Below are 19,330 nucleotides of genomic sequence, written 5' to 3'. Positions count from 1 at the left end.
ACAGCGAAAGAATGTCAGTCACCTACAGCAGAAATGGCAGTTCAGATTTGTATCCCCTCCAAAAAAAAGTTAGCCAATACAGTTATCTTAATATAATGGACAGTTGTAAAACCTATAACAAAACTTAATTAAAACAAGTGATCTGAAAGACTGGCTCCTACTAATACTGAGCATGAAAAAAATCCACGTCATTATTATAAGGAAAATAAACTATAGAAACATAGGAGAATGCAGAATGGAAATATCATATTGTCTACCATACTTTACACAAACAACACACTTTGACCAGCATTCATATTCATTTAAAAAAAAAATATAAATCTTCCTTTAAAGGTTGATCTCCTAAACTATTCTATTTCTGAGAATAGGTAAATTCCCTGCATAGTAAATTTAAACCCATTTGACAGTAAGATCACTTTTCTTTGTTAGCTTCTGTAAATCTTTTAAAAGTATTCAACAGACCACAACAGCCTACAGACACAGGCTGAAAACAACTGCAACAGGATGGTGTGAATTTTCTCTTCTGCTAACCATTAGGTGCAATATCTACTAAAGACAGATACCTCATGAACACAAAAAAGGGAGCAAAAGGAAGGGGCAAAGGTCTAATCCTAGGATTTTTATAAGTCTCTAATGCAAAGATTCTAGCTTAAAAAAAATGAGCATTGCACACAGGTGGATTTAATTGTTCTAGGAAGACAGAACTGCAGCTTTGACTTAGATCTAAAGTGGGAACAATGTTTTGTTACAAACTTTCTGCTTTCTACACTTGTTGCATTGTTGAAAAAGTAAAGAGTACTGGGTGGCTATCAAGCACAGCGTTCAGAATTTATGCAACGGGCTTCTACACCTACCAGAGGAATGAAGTGCAACCAAGTTTTCTGACACAACTTTAGCACCCACCTCTGCAAGCTGGAGGGCACAGGAACTCCTCATCTGCTTAAAATAGATCAAGACTTATTTGAAAACTAAGTTTTCATTAAGCAAAGACTCTTGAGAGAGAACCGAGATGTGGTCTCAAGGGTTAAAAATATATAAAGCTAGCCAGTGTCTCTGTTACAAGGTATCAGGCTTGAAGACATAAGAAAAACAAATTTGAAAATTTTAGAAGAATCTTGATCAAAGAACGGGCTAGGCATGAAACACTGGACATACACAGAGTTCATACTGACCATAAACACCTAAACGACTTTCACAGCGTACGTAGGCAGACATGGAACAAACAGACACACGCAGAAAGAAGACAATGAAAATTTAAATGAATTCATTTTGGGTTTAGTGTTATGCTAATTCAGAATTAAAGGATACAGGAGAGAAAACCTATACATAGTTCAATATGTAATCTTGTGAACAACATGTCTTAATTTTGTTTCTTTAGTGTAAATTAACATAACATTTAAAATTATTGACAGATTTGAGAACAAACGTTTCTAATCTCAGGACAGTTGTTTCTGTCTCTCTCTCAGTGGTTAGTCAGAAAACCCTCTGAGATAATAGGTAATGGAAGCTATGAAAACTTTTATGTAGTTACTTCAATAAAGTTGCAGAAATAGAAGAACTGTACCTGTCTGTTTCAGTAGCTAAGCAGAAGATGCAAGCCACACATTTGAGTGAATAATTTTATTTTATTTACTTTCTTTGTGCAAATGAACTGCAAAAGCCTGGTAAAGGCTCTTCATGAGAATGGTTATGTACAGAGTTAAATTTTCAAATTTCTTACAGCTTGTTTAAAAGATACACTTGTATACAATAAACTCATATTGCTATGGTTGTGAAAATTAAGCTTTATGGGTAGGAAAGCTACACAAAGATTATAATTTTAGGTTAGTATTCATAGCTTTCACTAAATTTATAGACTTCTAACAGATGTTTCAGTAAAAAAAAAGAAATTTACTTTTGACAAAGTTTCCTTATGTCTACCCTGAAAGAAAGCAGGAAAACTTTCAAACCAAAGACAAAGATTTCTGACAGATAGGAGCAAATGAAAACAGAACACTCTAATGAAAGGATCTAAGAAAGTATAAATCCAAACATGAGCTGACAAGCACGCCAATGCATTTCACATATATGCAGAGACAAATTATTTGCATTTACTTCTTACAAATTTGCATTATACGAAGGATTTTTCTAAAATAGCCAGAAGATGTTATTTTGAATTTCTAATTTTATAACTCAGATACCCACAATAAAGTTAATTAACCTTATTTTCCAATTAAGGTGCTATTTTGAAAACAAATTACTAAACAGTTAAACTATTATGCAGATTTAATTTCCTAATATGGTTATTAATAGATTGAAGCTGGCTAAGATAAAAAGGTCTTTCTTTTTCAATGAAGAGCTGCTGATACATGATCATCTCAAAATATTGCTCAATTACAGTAATTAAAAAAATAAATAACATCAACCTTCGTTTAAAAAAGTGAGTTCTGTAAAGGAATTATTCCGCAGGCCAAAACAATTATTTCCAGATATCTCTTCCTTTCACTCAGCAAGATCAGCTGGCTCCCAGGTACTATCTGCAACATTTTATAGTGGTGGGTAACCTCTGTTTTTCTGAAAATAAGTGCCAGCCACAGTTTGGAAAAGATATGAAATCCTGCCTAAGTATTTTATCAAACTCCCTGAGCTTGCCCCTGTTTCACATCCTACCACTGTTATAAGCAGTTCTGCCTCACCCTGCTGTAGTATCACCGGGCAGCTATCACATCATCCGTTAAACCGAAATCCAGGAAATGGCAGATTTTACCATTCACCTTTACTGTAAGTAAAGAGAAAAACACCACCAATATTTTTGTCCTTTAGAATCACTGCAAATGCCTGTCACTTACTGCTGGCTCATTGTTACTATATGATAATTGGCAAAGACAAATTTGAGACAGGAACATTTAGCTATATGCACTTGCTTTTATATAATCACACATAATGTTTTACATGGAAACTATTTTTCGCTAAATTAAACAGAGGTCAAGACAACAAGGGGTGAAAACTTCTCCAAGTATTACTGATAAAGTACAAACTACTTCAGTACCCTCATGTAACACTGAAAAAAAGTTCCTGCCTTGCAGTCAAACACAGAACAAAACCTTCTTAACATGGCACTATAGGGAAGGGAAGGGAAGGGAAGGGAAGGGAGACGTTACAAACACTAGCTGCTGATACCCGAGAAGCTCAGTCCAAAACAATCAGAGACAGACACGCTATCAGTGCAACACAATTAGGCACTGTGGTGTGCCTTAACTGTTGCTAAGAATGAAGCAGATTAAGAGATCAAGGAAAAATGGTTTCACCTGAAGCTGATAAAGATTTTGGCTGCCAGAGATGAAAACTTATCTAAGCATCCACCTGAAATAGCCTTTTTTGCCAATATAGTTTACTTTTAACTTCTGACATAATAAAGATATTTTATTCTGGCATAAGAAAAAGCTTCTAACACTATAAAATGATTGTTTAAACGTGACTGAATTCACACAAAGCAACACGAAAAAAACCCACGACTCAGTACCATGGAGGTTAGCATACGCCTCAGTTTAGGTCTGGTTTATGCTGTCTTGTCCCTTGCTGCCCTGTGGAAGGAACCAGAAGCACTTGAAGAACTCTCTCATACCAAGAGCAACTTTTATTTCCTCACTTGCTTTTCCAAAATGCATTTACCTAATAATTACCATACCTACCTGAAGAATATGTCTCTTAGATGCACCATGTTCTTATCCCTATGCAAGAAACATGTTCACATGATGCACTGAGACTTAGGACCTTTCTGGGGCTGCCGGGTCTCACACCCAAATAATTTTCTATCCCAACAAACACTTTGCTCTAAAGCAAACATATCCTGAATCATATTCTTACATGTGGTGGTTGTGAATTTTATGGCCTCTTAGTAGGCTTTGTATATAATGCAGCTGCAAACTGGAAAAGGTAGTCTGCCTTTGGATTGAAGACCAACTGCTTGAGCTCCACCTGGTATATTAACTTGATTAAATACATTCTAAGATGTTGTACTTAAGCACAAACAGGAAAAAAAAATTCAATCCTATTCCTATATCTGTACTGTGAACACATGTTAGATAAAGATTAATGAACAGAACTAATAAAGATTGCTTCCCTCCAGATTTGCATCCTAACTTTATCGCTATTACCGCAGCTTCTGCTTACCTTGGTTTGCCTCCCATTACACTAAACTGGATGGAAGAGAGGCAAAACATGCGGTTGCTGTTTGAAGGTATGTCTATGTTGACTAGAAGCCAAGACGCATGTGTTCATTAGCCTACTAAAAGACTAAACAGAATACATAGGTGATCACTAATGTTGTTTTTCCTTAGGATGCACTGATTCATATATCCCAGCCCAAGATTTTAAAAAATCTTTTAACTAGACCTTTGAATAGCCACATTTGGAAAGGGAGAGAGCTTAAAATTGGTTGGTAGGCTTGGGACTGGTGAGAATTATGGACACAGAACACAGTTGTATAAACCTGCTTCATGGGCAATACTGAAAATAGTGAAATTGAAATGATCCAAACATTTCTTTTTATCTTCATATCCTCTTTTTATCTTCATGATAACTAGAACTGGAATAAAAGGCTTCACCCTCTTCTGACACAGCAAGTGAAATGAAGTGTCAAAGAAATAGCTCTTTCCAGACCTGACCATGCCTGGGTGATATAGAGCACCTAAGTGAGAAAAAGTCTCCAGCTGTCATAACATAGGTATATTCTCAAAGACAAAGGCTGGCTGGTTGGACATATACTTCACAACTCTTCAGTGGCATGAAAGGTTTCATTACTGTCCAAGAACTACAAAGCGTTCATCAGTTCTCAAATTGTTCTTAAAAAGAAAAGGAAAAATAAGAGAGTTATGGAAAGGATGAAGTAGACCAGCAGACAAACTAGCCCCAGAACACGGGCTGCTTCTGCACAGCTATACAGAAATTGAACAGAAATGCAGCAAAAGACACCCGGGGAGCAGTGGAGGGCATGGTTTCTAGGAGTGACATTTAAAGATGGCTAAGCCTGGGCTTCTCCTCAAAATATCTGTGTGTGGGAGATTCAAGAGTGGGGCTTTAGCACAACTCTCTTTCTCCCAGATTCATTACAAATTGAGAAACAGAGACATTAGTTTCCAGCAGTCGTATTAAATCATTATTTATGTTTGAGAACTGTACTTCTCTATCATATATAAAAAGCACTTAAATTCTGCTGAAATTATCAGAACTTTAAAAAGGATTTGGGGTTGTGAGCCTATTTAGGATTAAATAAATTTATATTCTTAGAACCAAAATTGGAATTTCAGAAGAATACAAGATTATTAAAATGTTTAAAAGTTACTTCCAAAGTTTCATCCAGAATTTGGAAATAAAAGTGTTTGTTACTTAAACAAAATGCTAAGAAAAGGAGAATTGATTTATCAGGCTGCAATATTTCTACCTAACTTATTTCTACTTAAAAATATCTCTGCTCCCACATGATATAGCTTTGAAAGGTTTTGGGACTGACAATTTTGTGGCATCAGTGTGTCAACTCCTGAGAACTGTTACATTCTCCCAGGCTAAAAAAAGGCAAATCTCTCATAAGGTATATGAAAAAAACAAAGCATGTAGCAGTGCATTAGTTAAAATAAAAAAAAAAAAAGAAAATATGCAGCATTTCTTGGGGTCAACTAAAATACAAGTCTTTGCTATGCAGCATGAATACACAAAAAGGCAGACAAGTGCTAAAGTTATTAAGTGTGGTTTGGTCAGGGCATTTGTCTGTGTCTAGAGCAAGATGTAGTAGGAAGGGGTAAAGAGAGAAGGAAGTTTTTGCTACATTTTAAAATAAAAAGTAAGTTCAGGAAAAAAATGGTTTTCTAAAGCGCTAATATTAAATGATAATGCAATTAAAATAATTTTGTTTCCTACAAACCAAGATTATGAAGGTTTTATTGCAAACATGAAATAATTTATTTCATCAATAAATCTTTTATCTTTGCAATAAAAAGGTGTACAACCCGTATCTGGTACCAATCCAGGTCCTTCTGCGTTTGCTGCCACATTACTTTGCTTGCCTTTTTTTGGCAGATGCACGAAGCAAAATCAGATTCTAACAGTTTGACCTCTCTCACTTCTTATGTTCTCTCGGGGATAATAAAATCCAAGATACAATCCCACAGCAGTTAATGAAGCTTAACCTCACACCCTCTTAATTACCAATGCATTACACCAACTATAGGCATCATACTCCTCTCTAAGCTATTTTACAATGCTAAAGAAGTACTACTGTGCTATTATTTAGCAACATAATCCAAGCTGTATGTGAAATCCCTCTTATATGAAATCCTTTGATCCTTACGGGTTTCAATAACTGTATAATTAATAGTACTTAAGAATTTTGAACATTATCTATTTATGTATCAGTAAATATGTTGCTGACATAGTTTTATGCAACTAGTTTGCAACGCAATATCATCATAGGTATGATTAACGACGTGAAATAAAAAAAATATTAAAGGGAGTACGATTCACTGTTGATCTCTAATTGCAACGATATTTAAATAGTTTAAACTCACATGAATTTAAGGCTCTTTTTCATTATGTTAATTTTTAGTATTTAAAGGACACCAGATGGTAAGTCAGGAAGGGTAAATATTTTCTTTTCAATAATGTATTATATAAATGTCAGTTTAAAGGGCCCTACTCCCAAAAGGGGGGAGGATTCTATTTTGATTGTAAACACTTGTGAAGACAAGGTCTATTGTTAAAGAACACAAATGACTGGATACAGAATTTTTCTCCTTTCAGTGGCCCTTGTACAACAATTTATTTTCATCTCCAGGTAAGGCTGTTCTATGGAAATTTTTCTTTGACATCCAAAAGGACCAAATGGATGTCAACCCCGGATAAATGAGAACTGTGTGAAGAGAAAAAGGGAAGTAATATTCCTCTGTTTTATGAAATAAAAAAGGTTAATTGAAAGTACTCTAAGGGGTAATTTTTTTTTAACCCATGCGAACATATTCTCTACTTCGCAGAAGGAAACCCTACAGTCCAGTGATACTACTCTTTGCTGCAACTTCCTCACACAAGATTGAAACCCAGGAATGCAGGCAAGAAGATTAGATGATGTTTTTTTTTTATTTTATCTTTTGCTGAATCACATAATGAATGAGTAAATAGTAATGAAAAAGTAAAAGATAAACACATCAAAAAAGAGAATGACATACTAAAAAAAGTAACCTGAAGAAACTAAATAAAAAGGAGGCTGCCCTTGTTCACAATTCTGTAAACTCTGCTGCAGTGTATAATGCACTGGCCGAAACAGTTTTAATAACATTATTCATGAACACCTTTAGAGATGAGCACTGTATGCTCGTTCACTAATTGAGCAAATCAATTCTACGAAGTTACCAACTAGATTTGTAAAATAGTTATTTGTGAACACCGAAGCCTAAACATTTGGGTTTTTTAAGCTACTACTTTTATGACACATTTAACAGGTTCATTAAGACCTGTTTAAAAACAAACAGATCTTAATTTCATAACTCAGATCATGAAAGAAAATATCCTATAAACAGCCAAGGATTGGTAGACAGGAAACCTGAAATTTAAGCCAAACATTTATTTCCTTTCGTTCTGGAAAATCTTTTTATTAGATTGGTTAGAACTTTTGACAAAGACTAAGCTTTACATTTTAGAGAGTTCCCAGCGTGGGGACTGCTTAAAAGGATTTCATTCTTTTTAAACAGAAGTGATTATTTTTTTTCCAGTATCCTCTTTCACACCCATACAACTTCTCTGTCAAGTTTATAACACAGTTTTGTAATGCAGAAAATTATATTACAATATAATAAAAATATTTTCATTTTAATACAGAAAAATGTAAAACAGATATTCCATTTACCCAACATGCAAGCAAGAAAAGTAAACAGAGGAGTGAGAGCTAGACAATAAACAAATTAGATTTTTCAAAGGAACTTTCAAACTCTGAGACAGCTGCACGCGTTAGCTTCAAGCCCAGTCTTTGTGCCACAAGGCTATCTTTACTTCAAAAAGAGAGATAAAAGGTGGTAGGAAAGTTCAGTAGTGCTGTAACTGTAATTGGATTTCTGTGTATTAATTGATAACATTTAACAGCACGCAGCAGCTGAATCACTGTAACAAGCTCATGTATTTTGAAAACAGAATTGGGAAAAAAAGAATAATAGGAATGTAGACTTGCTTGCATATATATATATATATTTACCTTTCAAGTTCTTGTGCTTTTAATTTCTTTGTGCAGCATCTAAAAACGTCAGATGACAGAAAATATACCTCTTTCTTACATTCATACACAGCTTCTTTCACACCACCAGATAGCGAAGAGACAGGAAGGAGTCAGAATAGCACTCTTTGAAAATGGAAGCTTGGAAAGCCCTGGTTACCAGCCTGATCATTTCTTCCAGGTTTGCATTCTTCCTTTTGACAAAACAGTGTTTTAGAGTCATATTTATCAAGGAAAAATGTAAGCATCGTGGTTGAATGTACTTTGCTGGAATAAAAAAGTCCAAGCAGACAGCTGCGCTTTCTTTCAAGAGATTGTTTGCATACATAGTAATGCAACACTGAATCACAGTGAGTTGTTTATTGTTGTTTTTTTAAATAATCCTGGAAATAACATACATTTTGCTAGATTCTTTCTGCATTCATCTTTTCAGTGGGAGAAGAGTAAGTGTGCACTTTCTGTTCTCCAGGTCCACTCAGTATAACCAGCTGCTTGGAGGTGGAATTTTTTCAGTCCTTTCCAAATGCCATACTTAAGCAAAATGCCATACTGAAAATATACTTTCACTTTCGTTTTAGAGACCTTTTCAGTTCAGGAGGAACTTTTAAAAAACTTGTTCCTGGAGGTTTTTTTGATCTTGTCCCTATTGTTTTTTAATAAACCATTACAATTCTCTACAGGCATCTCCCAGCTTCCTCACCGAGTGATGCTGCATTTTCCCTTTCACTGTGGTTCCCTAGACCACTGGCATGGTTTCTCCTGACTGACGTATCTTCAGGATGCGTCCAGCAAGCACAGTGAAGCTGTGTATCTGCTACGTGGGCACACTAAGGGCTTTGCTACTCAAGAGAATCTTCTGTTTAGTTCTCCAGAGAGCAAACTGTTTGCACATTGTTCATTTTCAAACTTGGAAGTGCAATGACACCAGATGTGCAAGGGAAATATTGCTTAATGCCTTAATATGGTAAGCCTCAAAGGACCCGATTGGGGGTAGATTTCTGGGGAACGCATTTCCTTCTAAGAAGGCTATCCTCTATAGCAGAGGTAGGAAAAGCATCTCCACCATAAGCAGCAGGCTCATAGACTATGTCAAAGTAGCTTTTTTTTCTTGAAGGATGTGTTCTTAATCCTCTCTTCTTGTAAGGGAAGCTCCAAAAGGCAAGCTCAGCAGAGTCCAAGAAGTATCCCGCTTGAAAACGGAAATTCCATAAAAATGCAGTAATCTCACAAAGCATTCTTCAACTTCTCCACAGGAGATCAACAGGTGCAGCTCTAGAAAGCAGTTCTGGACCTCCCAATCTTCCACCTCAGTTTTTCAGGTTCCCAATGGAACGGTCATAGAGGAAACATCGGGCAGGGTCCCACAAGGAAATTGCTGGGTTCCTGTTTCCTAGCACATATAATGACCAGTAAGTCTTCCTCTTGCGACAAACTCTGCACAGGCTCCACAATAAAAGCAACTTAACAGAGAGCAGTCTTTATTGTCAAGATGAACTCATAACTGGCAAATATACTCCAATTTTCTCTCATTAAATTTGTGATAATCAGTTCCCCCCCAAGGTCTAAACAAAATAAGTAGTCAGGAGAAAAGGCAAAGAAATCCTTATATAGGCAGTTTAGGCAGTTCTAGAATTTTAGTGTCAAATCTGAAGTAGGAGAAGTGAGAAATATAGAAATGCATCCACCACAGTTAATAGATTTTTGTTGTTGTTGTTGTTAGGACTGGGACCGTGCCTTGGCACAAACAAGAGGAATGGAAGTAAAGAACTAAGCTGTTTTACAGTTACTGTATTTTTATGGCTTTCAGAAGTCAGTTGGTACCCAGCCTAACTTGTAGTGGATGCAAGGCTGTTCTAATTTTGGGTACAGTGATGTTCAAGGAAGTATTTAAATCTGTATGTTCCATTCTCAAACACATACACTATATGAAACTTCAAAATAGCTGGCATTAACTGGGTGTTGAATTAAAAAAAAAAAAAGCCACTAAACCCGTTAAAATTAAGGCAATAGATACAAGAAAAAAATCCCATCTATTTTATTAGTTTCTCTTTGTTTTTAAGCTTAAGCACATAAGAGTCTTTTAATTTGTAGTCAAAACTTAATAAGGTATGGTACTGAAAACAGAATGTTGAGATATAATGTTTCCTTCAGTCATTTTTTTATTGGATTAGTTTTCCATTTACCAATGCAATCAGTTTTATTTTATGATCGATCACAGAAGTATACCGTACCATTTCTCATATTATATACTATTCCCAGTATTTATGCCCTTATAGTAAAAAGTTACCTTTTGTTGAAGAATATAGATTGAACAGAAATGCTCTCAAATGTTTAAAATACTTTCTAAAATACAGCATGCATATAGTTCTGTGGGTTTTACCAGAGGTGTATAATTTTTCAGCATTACATCTTAATGCCAATTTCCTGAAGGAGCTTTGACTACAAAAGGCATGAATATGTTTTCAAAGGATGATGGATAAATTGGTGGGTGGTAATATAATATATCTTAGGCAGCTGATCAGGGCTTTTTATCCTCTGCTTGTCTTTTAGTTATACACAATTTCAAGATAATTATGGTCTATAAGAATGTCTTTTCCCCTTCCTACTACCAGCAATATTTGTCTTGGTTATAGGTTCAAGAAACTTCCAATCACATCATAAAATTAGAATAGGGCAATTATGGCATCTCAGCAGAGAACTGAATGTATAAATAGACTGACCACATGATATGGACATAAGGAACTGCCTTTATGTAAAACACCAGTTAATTAGAAAACTAGTTATAGAATATATTGAATTCATACCTAAATTTTATAAAATAAAAACCAAGCATAAAAGGTATAATTCAGGTTGGTAGGTACCTGTACTGCTTTTCCAGTAAAGAATACAGTCCAATCAGATACTGAAAATAAATTAATTACTAATCTCACTAAACAAGATGCAATGTTATCCAATAGTCAGATACGTTGTATTAAAATCCTGACTTGGTGGAGACATTCAAATCCCTCACAGCTCATTTTTGTGACTGGAGAGGACTTCTTGAAGCACCTGAAGGTCCTCTCTTTTAAAAGCCAAGTGAGGCAGTCATAGGGAAAAGTCCGCTACTTATATGACTTGGAGACCTAACTGTGGCCAATGTCAAGTCTTAGATTGACTTTTCCAGGTGAGGCAATAATGTATTGGAGGTAACACATATTGGCATTTCAAGAAGTGCCTAAGCCTGCCAAGTGTGAAAGTACGTAATTTTCTAGATTGGTGCCTACCATATTACAGGGTTACTTCACTGAAGCAATTTCAAGACAGCAATATAAATCAGAGAAAGCAACTCTACTGTGCCTCGTCTGTTAAGCAAAGGAAGTGTTGAATAGCCAAAGTAAGAGTAGAAAAGCATAGACAAGAGTACTGTTAGATATATTAACACACAAACATTGATTAACTTGCAAAAGGTAAAGAACAGGAGCTAGGAAAAATAGGACGTGCTATGAACAATTGATTCAAAGGTGAATGAAAGAAGAATAAAATGTATGTTAGCTACTCCATTTTAAGAAATTTTAATGCAATGCAATAAAAATATTAATTTCAAAAATTTAATTTTGATGAGAACAACAACCGCAATGATCATATATTGTACAGTCAGAGTCAATGACTTGATTATCAGTTATTTAAAAACAAATATTATTTAAAAATATAGCACGTTCTTATGTAATTCATACTTCACAATTAAATTATAACCTATTTGTTTCTAAACACATATTCTAAACCACAAGAACAAATGATAAAAATTTCACGTTTAAATGAATCCTCTTTAGGTTCAAGATCATTACAAAAATTATTAATTTTTCATAACCACAGTCATATAATTTCATTAAGAACATACTTTTTCCCAAATACTGAGGATAACATTGAACAGATAAGGCATAGTACCTACCATCACTAGGTAGGAAAAAAGAAAAGTAACCATTTCGTCCAGAAATAGTCTCTGAGGACTCTTAAATAAATAGCCAGATTTCACTTGATGCAGAAGTAATCACTAAATTGCACGTTACTTTTGATATTAGAAAAAAGCAGCCTTAGCAAGACATAAAATATTTAATGAAATTTTGTAAGATTATCCTCACACTTCAGCATTTTTTGCAGTGTTCATCAGGCTTTTTCCCGTACATAATTTCCTTATAATGGAAACAGTTTTTGATTAGGAGCTCATTGAAGTCTGAAAGGAACCTTTCTATATGACCTGATCCAAAGCTGACCATGTTTCCTAGTAGGACAAAGATTGTCAGAATGAAAAGTACTGTAGGAAACTACAGTAAATACCTACACAAATTGTACACTGTTTCCACCACAATATATTGGAAGCAGCTTAACTACTTTTCACAATAGGCAAGTGGAAACTGTAAATAGTTGTGTTTACTCAAACCATTCAACTAAGCCAGGTAGTCTGTCTTATTTTTGTCCATGATCAAAATAAGGATAAGTAGGCACCTAGCCTGATTTGTCCTTGGGAAGGTCTTACTCCGTTGTCCGTAGATGGAGGCTAGTGAGCTAAACATAATGCCCAAACCTGGCTGGTGTAAATACTCCTGGACTTCCCAACATATTCTTATAACTCACCAAGATAATTTATTTCTTACTACACAATATGTACACTTTAAAATGTATTAAAATGCATTAAGAGATTACAGCTCTACTTGTCAAAAGCTAGGAGTCTTCTTTACCTTTAAGATGTTGTCAGGATGGTCTTTAGCAGAAGCAACAAACAAGTGATGCCCACAGACAACTCCCTCTGCCAGAAAATACTTGAACAACAAATTGGAGTAAAGGCCATATTTATCTTCCTCTGTGAAAACAAGAATGGTTGGATTTTTTTGGTTTTTGTTAGATAAATCACCCACCTCTATTTTCATAACACTATAAAAGTCCTCTTGTGGTTACCTCCTAAACTATATAATGTACAACAGATATAATAAGTAAAATGTGATTCCAAAGCTTTAAAAGTAATGCTTGATAACATTGTATTCCTAATTTTTCAAGCCAGAGAAATAGTTCTCAATCATGTATTTGATTCTAAGATATAGATGGGATACAGCAATAGTGCTGTCTTTTGAAAAGCATCCTTTGCCAGTTAAAAGAAAGGCCCATTCTATCTTTTTTTATCTCAAGGGTATGGAAGACACATCACAATCTAAGTGAAGCCACTTTCCTAAATGTCCTCTGGATAATGGTAGATCTTTTCATTTGGTTTATGGAGTTTTGCTTAAAATAGAAACAGTTCAGCTGACGACTTCCACTAGGCCTCAAAATGTGCCCAAGAAACTTAAAATTCAAAAGCAGAGAAAGCTCCCTGTGTCTTACTGGTAGAGACGGTGTCTTTTCAGGACAAGATAAAACCTCCTACATCATGTTTTTTTCTTGCGGGACCTGACAACTGAAGAGACTGGAGGCGACCATACCCACCGAAGTACAGAGGCCAGTGACTGTGATAGGGAAGAGGTCCAATGAGCACTCCCAGGATGCTTTTCAAAATTGAATAATATTTGGCATGCTAAAACCATATAAAGGTATAATTTCTTATAGACATTTTACATCTGCATTTATTTCAAAACTGTGAGAACTACAAAAATAGACAAAAAAATAGATGTATTGAAAAAACAGACAATTTGCAATGCCATTTTTGAAAGCTATCCAGAGCAAAATAACAAACATATTCAAAAGACACATGAACTTATAGTTTAAGAAGTGACAACACTTGTTAACAGACCTCGTGAATACTAGCCTACTGAAATAAAAATAGAAACTCCCACTGACTTCAGAAAGGCTAATATTTCCTTCAGCTTCTTTGTTGCAAGTTAAGTATCAGAAACTACCAGAATTAGAAAGTCTTAATGAGCTTCATAGAATTAAAACTTATCATTACTCAAAACTATAGGGGAAATGAATGAGTAAAGAACAATTGAAATCTGAACCATCTCTGATTTTCTTTATTTTTAGGAAATATAAATAATAGCAATGTTAATGGTAGCAAAAAAAGTCATAAAATAGAACTACCCAATTAATTGTCCAGTAAAATTTTAGATCATGCCCCTCGGAGCAACATATTTCTGACATTTATTTAGAAAGATAACTGAAATATTTTGTTTGGGAGAAAAGTAAATGCAAAAATGTAAGGTTTTGCTTTTTCATCTTTTAATCTGGCTGCTGAAAGATAATACACAGGGGATGTTGTGGCAGAAAAATACAGAGAGAGAGATTTTCTTTATACAGAATCAACAAGACTCTTATTCCATTCTTTGTGTGACTTGGAAACAATTTCCTCCCTACTATGAATCACATATGAAAATATTAAAAGCAAAAAAACACCACAAAACCAATAACAAAGGCTGAAAACAAGAAAGTTGTCATTCATACCTAACTTGTAAAAATAGCAAAGAAGGAAAACAAAAAGAATATAACTTTGATATATACAGAATAGTATGTTTTGGAGCTTAAGAGTCAAAAAGAACGAATGAAATGGAGTGGGAGGAAAGGAAGAAAGAAGATGCATATCCAAAAAGGATAAAGAACATTAATAACAATGGGGAAACTTAAGAAACAAATCACAGAAAAGTAGCGTTGCACTGGTACACTCCTGATATCACACATAAGTACTTTCAGTGCTTAGATTGACAAGAGAAAGAATTTAAAACCACAAGTTTTCAAATTGACTGGAGAAGGAACAGTTCTCCCAGAGACATTCCCCATCCTCCAGGGGATATTGGGCAAAACAGAATTTATTTCCTGCCTTTTTTTATTTCACTTTTAAATCTAGTATTTGTGATATTTTTTATTTCTTTTAAAGGTGAAAGGTATATCCTTAAAATTTGGAAAATTTATTTCTCTCATTTCTTTCTCCTTCCTTCTTCTGAATAATTCCTAAAGATACAGCATCAAGGTTACCTACTTTGTTATTAAGGAGAAACACTTACTTAAAAGTTTCCCTTTCATTATAATCAAGATATAAACTAGAAGTGACTCTAAAGCAACATTCCAAGAGAAAAATGCTTCATAACACAGTAGCTAAGACAGAAATTACATAAAACTGGGCATCCAAATGAGCCAAAGGGAATAAAATAACTACAACACTATCGCTACAAGTACTAGCTATTGATATATCCAGCTTTTTGTAGAGTCTCAGAGTTTTAAGAACTCAGATCGTATTAATATAATTCACCTTTGATACTGTTAACCTCCTTAGTGGGCCATATTATCTTTCTGTTCTAATAACACATTTATCTTCTTTAAAAATAACAGTCTAGTGAAAAATATAGACAGATCAGTATCATGAAAAGTACAGAAGTGACAAATGCATGCTGTTGACAGCATTCAAATTTCATCAGAACTGATTTCCAAATGTGTTACAGAATTACAAACTGCAATTTTCTTGAAAGTTTAGAGCTTTTAATTAAATACCTCATAGAGTTTACTCTCACATGATTAAAAAGTCATTAATAGTGTTACCGAAAACCTGTTTTCCTAGCAACTCAGCTCCATACCTCGTGCTGTGACTGAGGATGTAGATCCATGTATGAGACGAGGACGGAGACAAGACTCAATTCAGATAAAACTGAAGCACTACAGTTGCAGAAGTAAAAAACAGAACCGACACTGTCTAAACATCTGAAGAAGTATTAAAATCTTATTTTGTATATAGTCTTTGGACCCTGCTTAGATCTTAAACCACTTCAACAAGAGGGAAAACACCCCTATACGCAGAGTAATTCTCTCATATAACTGGAGTCCAGGAACACATACAGCTCCTGCTCCCTGAATGTTGGCGCTCTCTACTTATTTATGCTTTGGTTGCTTACTGCAATATAATCGGTAATATATTATTCACAGTATATTGACTTCCATATGCTAATCTCCATCTGAGAAGCTCTCAATTTAAGAACCAAAGCCCACTAGAAATCAAAATGACAGCATGATATGTACCTATTAAATTCTTTTTTAATTGTCTGAGCTACCTGAAAGAAGCCACCAAGTCTCCCGTATAACCACACCACTGCACCAGATGTCAGTGGAGGTTTTGAACCTTGTTAGACCTCCCTCACTTTGAAAAAAAGAGGAAAAGGAACACTAGCTGTGTGCTCTGGAAGGATCCTCAGCTGAAACATTTACTTCATCCTCGGTCAATCAACAATCTTGATTTCTTAATTTTTATCTACAGGTTAGAGTTCATCTTCTTCACCATTTGAGGCACAGAAACACTGAGTTGCATTGCATATGCACAGGACTTAACTGACGTTTACTGGAGTATAAGCCAATTTAGTCCAAGTATTTTACGGCTTGTGTATGCGCCTGCAACTATACAGACAGTCTTTCTGGATCATCATTTTTGATATTAATTATTCCTTAGACAGTAAACAACATGCTCAATTTTGTGCCTAATATAACACGGAAACTCCATAAAGCATGGATAAATATAAGAAATCATACTGTGTGATCATTTAACTAAAGTAAGAGGAAATAAGGCTGTAGCAGACACAAAGAATTTTTACCCAAATTTTATTCGAAATGCTGAAATGTTAGAAAAAACTATAGAAGGGAAGCAACAGGGAACAGGGATATAAACCCTTTTAATGACCGATCCAAGACACTGATCCAAGACTGTAACTCATTTTGTTAAGTGATAAAGACTGATTTGTAATATAACGGGACTAAAAAGGTTCTTACACTGCCATACCCTTACAAAACACATTTTGCAAAGCAAGAAGGAATTTTCAATTCAACAAGTTAAAAACATTTACATTCAGTGTAAGGACACATCATTTTAGCACCAGCATTTCCTTTAGTCTTCTTACATTGATTTTTGTAACAGTAATCTTACAGTTAAAATAGGAAATGAACTATTGGAGAGTGATCTAAATATAAAACACCTCATAGTCTGCTACAGTACTCTAAGGATTAAATGTGTCTCAGAAAGCCTTTACAAACAGTGTATCCTGAATTGTTAAAGTCAATGCATCTCTAAGAATCCCTCAGTTCTTCAATTTGTCACATAGAGGATGGCTTTTTATTGATTCATTTCTAGGTCACTAAACTTTTGTGGTATTCAAAAGATCTAAAGTGCACCCATATGGGGCTTTTCTGATAGCATCCATTGTACCCCGGCTTCAATAGTTACGTTACCATTCAAAACCATAGGAGTACGGCTTTCTTCTTGTAAATAAACAAACAAATCATTTAGCACAGGTACTTCAGTAGCTCACAGATTACCTTCATTGACAAATTGAATTAAATACTTTGAAGTATATTAGTTTCCTGATAACACTTGGACTTACTATGCTGATGGCTAGGATAAATTCTCAACTGTCATCTTTATTTTTCCGAATTACATCCACACCCAAAAGAACTACCTCCATTCTACGTGCGTAGGAACTAACGCTTAAGTGCATTTTAGTCGGCCAAGATACTTAAGACAAGCCTGGCCCAAATCTTTATTCTTAGCCTCCATACTAAAGAGCTGTCCATCAGCAGCCTTCATTGTGAACTTTACTGCTAGCTAATAAGGCACATAAACAAATAAGACTCTTGCAGCTGCACTGTTTTCTGGGTCCACTCACTGCAAGTCACACAACAGTCCACAGCTTTCTCTGATTCTTCATGAACAAAGGGTGTTCTACAGCTAAGTAGCAGGTGAGTAACTAGTGAAGTGTAAAACTATACATGGAAAAGAGATTATTTACCTAGAAGTTATGCATATTGTCTCCAGGACAAAACCTCTTCTGATCCTACAGATAAGGACATAAATAAAATAGTTTATTGTGGTCATTATCCATTGGTCTTTTTCTACAACAGCATGCTTTCACAGCTAAAATAGTCATGAAGACAAAGCAGTATTGTCAGTATCAGCGCAATGAATTCCAACATACACCCATGTTGAAAACTAAGGATAAAGACCAATTCCTATTTATGGCTCTTTTCACCCCTAGACTGTAGAGGCTACTGAACACGTAAGAGACACCCTCAAAACCTTTGTGTGTGAAGGTGAAATCAGTGGGTGATGGAATTAGATACAAAATTTTAAGGTGCTGGAATTTAGCTAGAGCACAGAAGAGAGCGTACATGAGTGAGGCCCTATAAACATATAATTTATATAAAAATCAAGGACAAAAATTTCATCTAATTATGGAAATTGACATGTAAACGTGTAGCTTTAAGAAAAAGTCTCTAGCCGTAACAGCTTCCCCCGCAGAGAAGTATTCATTTTCCAAGGGAGGGATGGAGAATAAGCACTATGACTTGAAGAGGAACAAAACATCAGGAACAAAATCCACCCTAAGATAACAAATATGTACAGATCATACTTATAGCTCACTTTTAAGCATTAGTATATTAAAGGGCATGAAGGTCTTTGAAAATCTCCAGAGATAATTTGTAGTACAATTGCTTAAAGTGATGAGAGTTTTATGAGGAAAAAAATAAGACTGCAACAATGTAATGTACAGATAGGTTGGGTTTTTTCCCTCTGTACAAAGTCTAGACAGGTTGCCCTAAAGCTGCCAAAAGCCTGTCATAGTCTATCAGTATTGATCATTTTTTCACCAGATAGTTCAACTGTACGGTACTGTGACCTAAGGTGTGTCTTTCTGTAGCTATGAAAGATCTCTCTGAATTGCTGCAGGTTATAAGATGCGATTATTTTAATAATCTGAAATTCCATTTAAAAGATACTTTACTAATGTCCACATTTACTAAGCTTGAGGGGATATACTCTGTGTCACTTGCATTTAATTAGCACATGCCAAAATGGAGTTGTCAAACATGTAAGTTACAGTATTTGGCATTTGGCCATACTTCAGGAAGGTGAATTCTGGTAACTTGTGTTTTGTAGAATTATATTTAGCAAATCACTGTTTTGTACCTCTCCGGAGATTATCTTTTTCAACTTTAAAAAGATGATAAATTCAATTATATTGACAAGTGAAGAGAGCTCTTAGCAGTCAGGTTAAATTGCATGTCTAGCAAAAATAATAGTAGCTAATTAAAATAGCTGAAACTGCTTCAAGGCTTAGAATGTACAAGTATAGACCTGCTTTTAACCAGACAACTTTAACTTTT

At 35.0% G+C, this 19,330-nt stretch overlaps 1 protein-coding gene across 7 annotated transcripts in view; it reads right to left on the bottom strand.

The window, feature by feature from the left end:
- The window catches only part of ELP4 (elongator acetyltransferase complex subunit 4), a 157,696-nt gene that overhangs the window by 125,827 nt on the left and 12,539 nt on the right, over positions 1-19,330 (bottom strand). For all 7 annotated transcript variants that reach the window (XR_008466206.1, XM_054200206.1, XM_054200204.1 and 4 more), the window contains exon 3: positions 12,949-13,070. Coding sequence is in view for 6 of the 7 variants with exons in the window: in XM_054200206.1 (XP_054056181.1) it covers positions 12,949-13,070 (122 nt within the window). In the remaining variant the exon portion in view is untranslated. The remainder of the gene's footprint in view (positions 1-12,948; positions 13,071-19,330) is intronic.

This window comes from Rissa tridactyla, chromosome 4 (assembly GCF_028500815.1).
Source record: "Rissa tridactyla isolate bRisTri1 chromosome 4, bRisTri1.patW.cur.20221130, whole genome shotgun sequence".
NCBI classification, from domain to species: domain Eukaryota; kingdom Metazoa; phylum Chordata; class Aves; order Charadriiformes; family Laridae; genus Rissa; species Rissa tridactyla.
The sequence above is the reverse complement of the archived record's forward strand: the minus strand, read 5'-3'. Positions and strand labels throughout refer to the sequence as shown.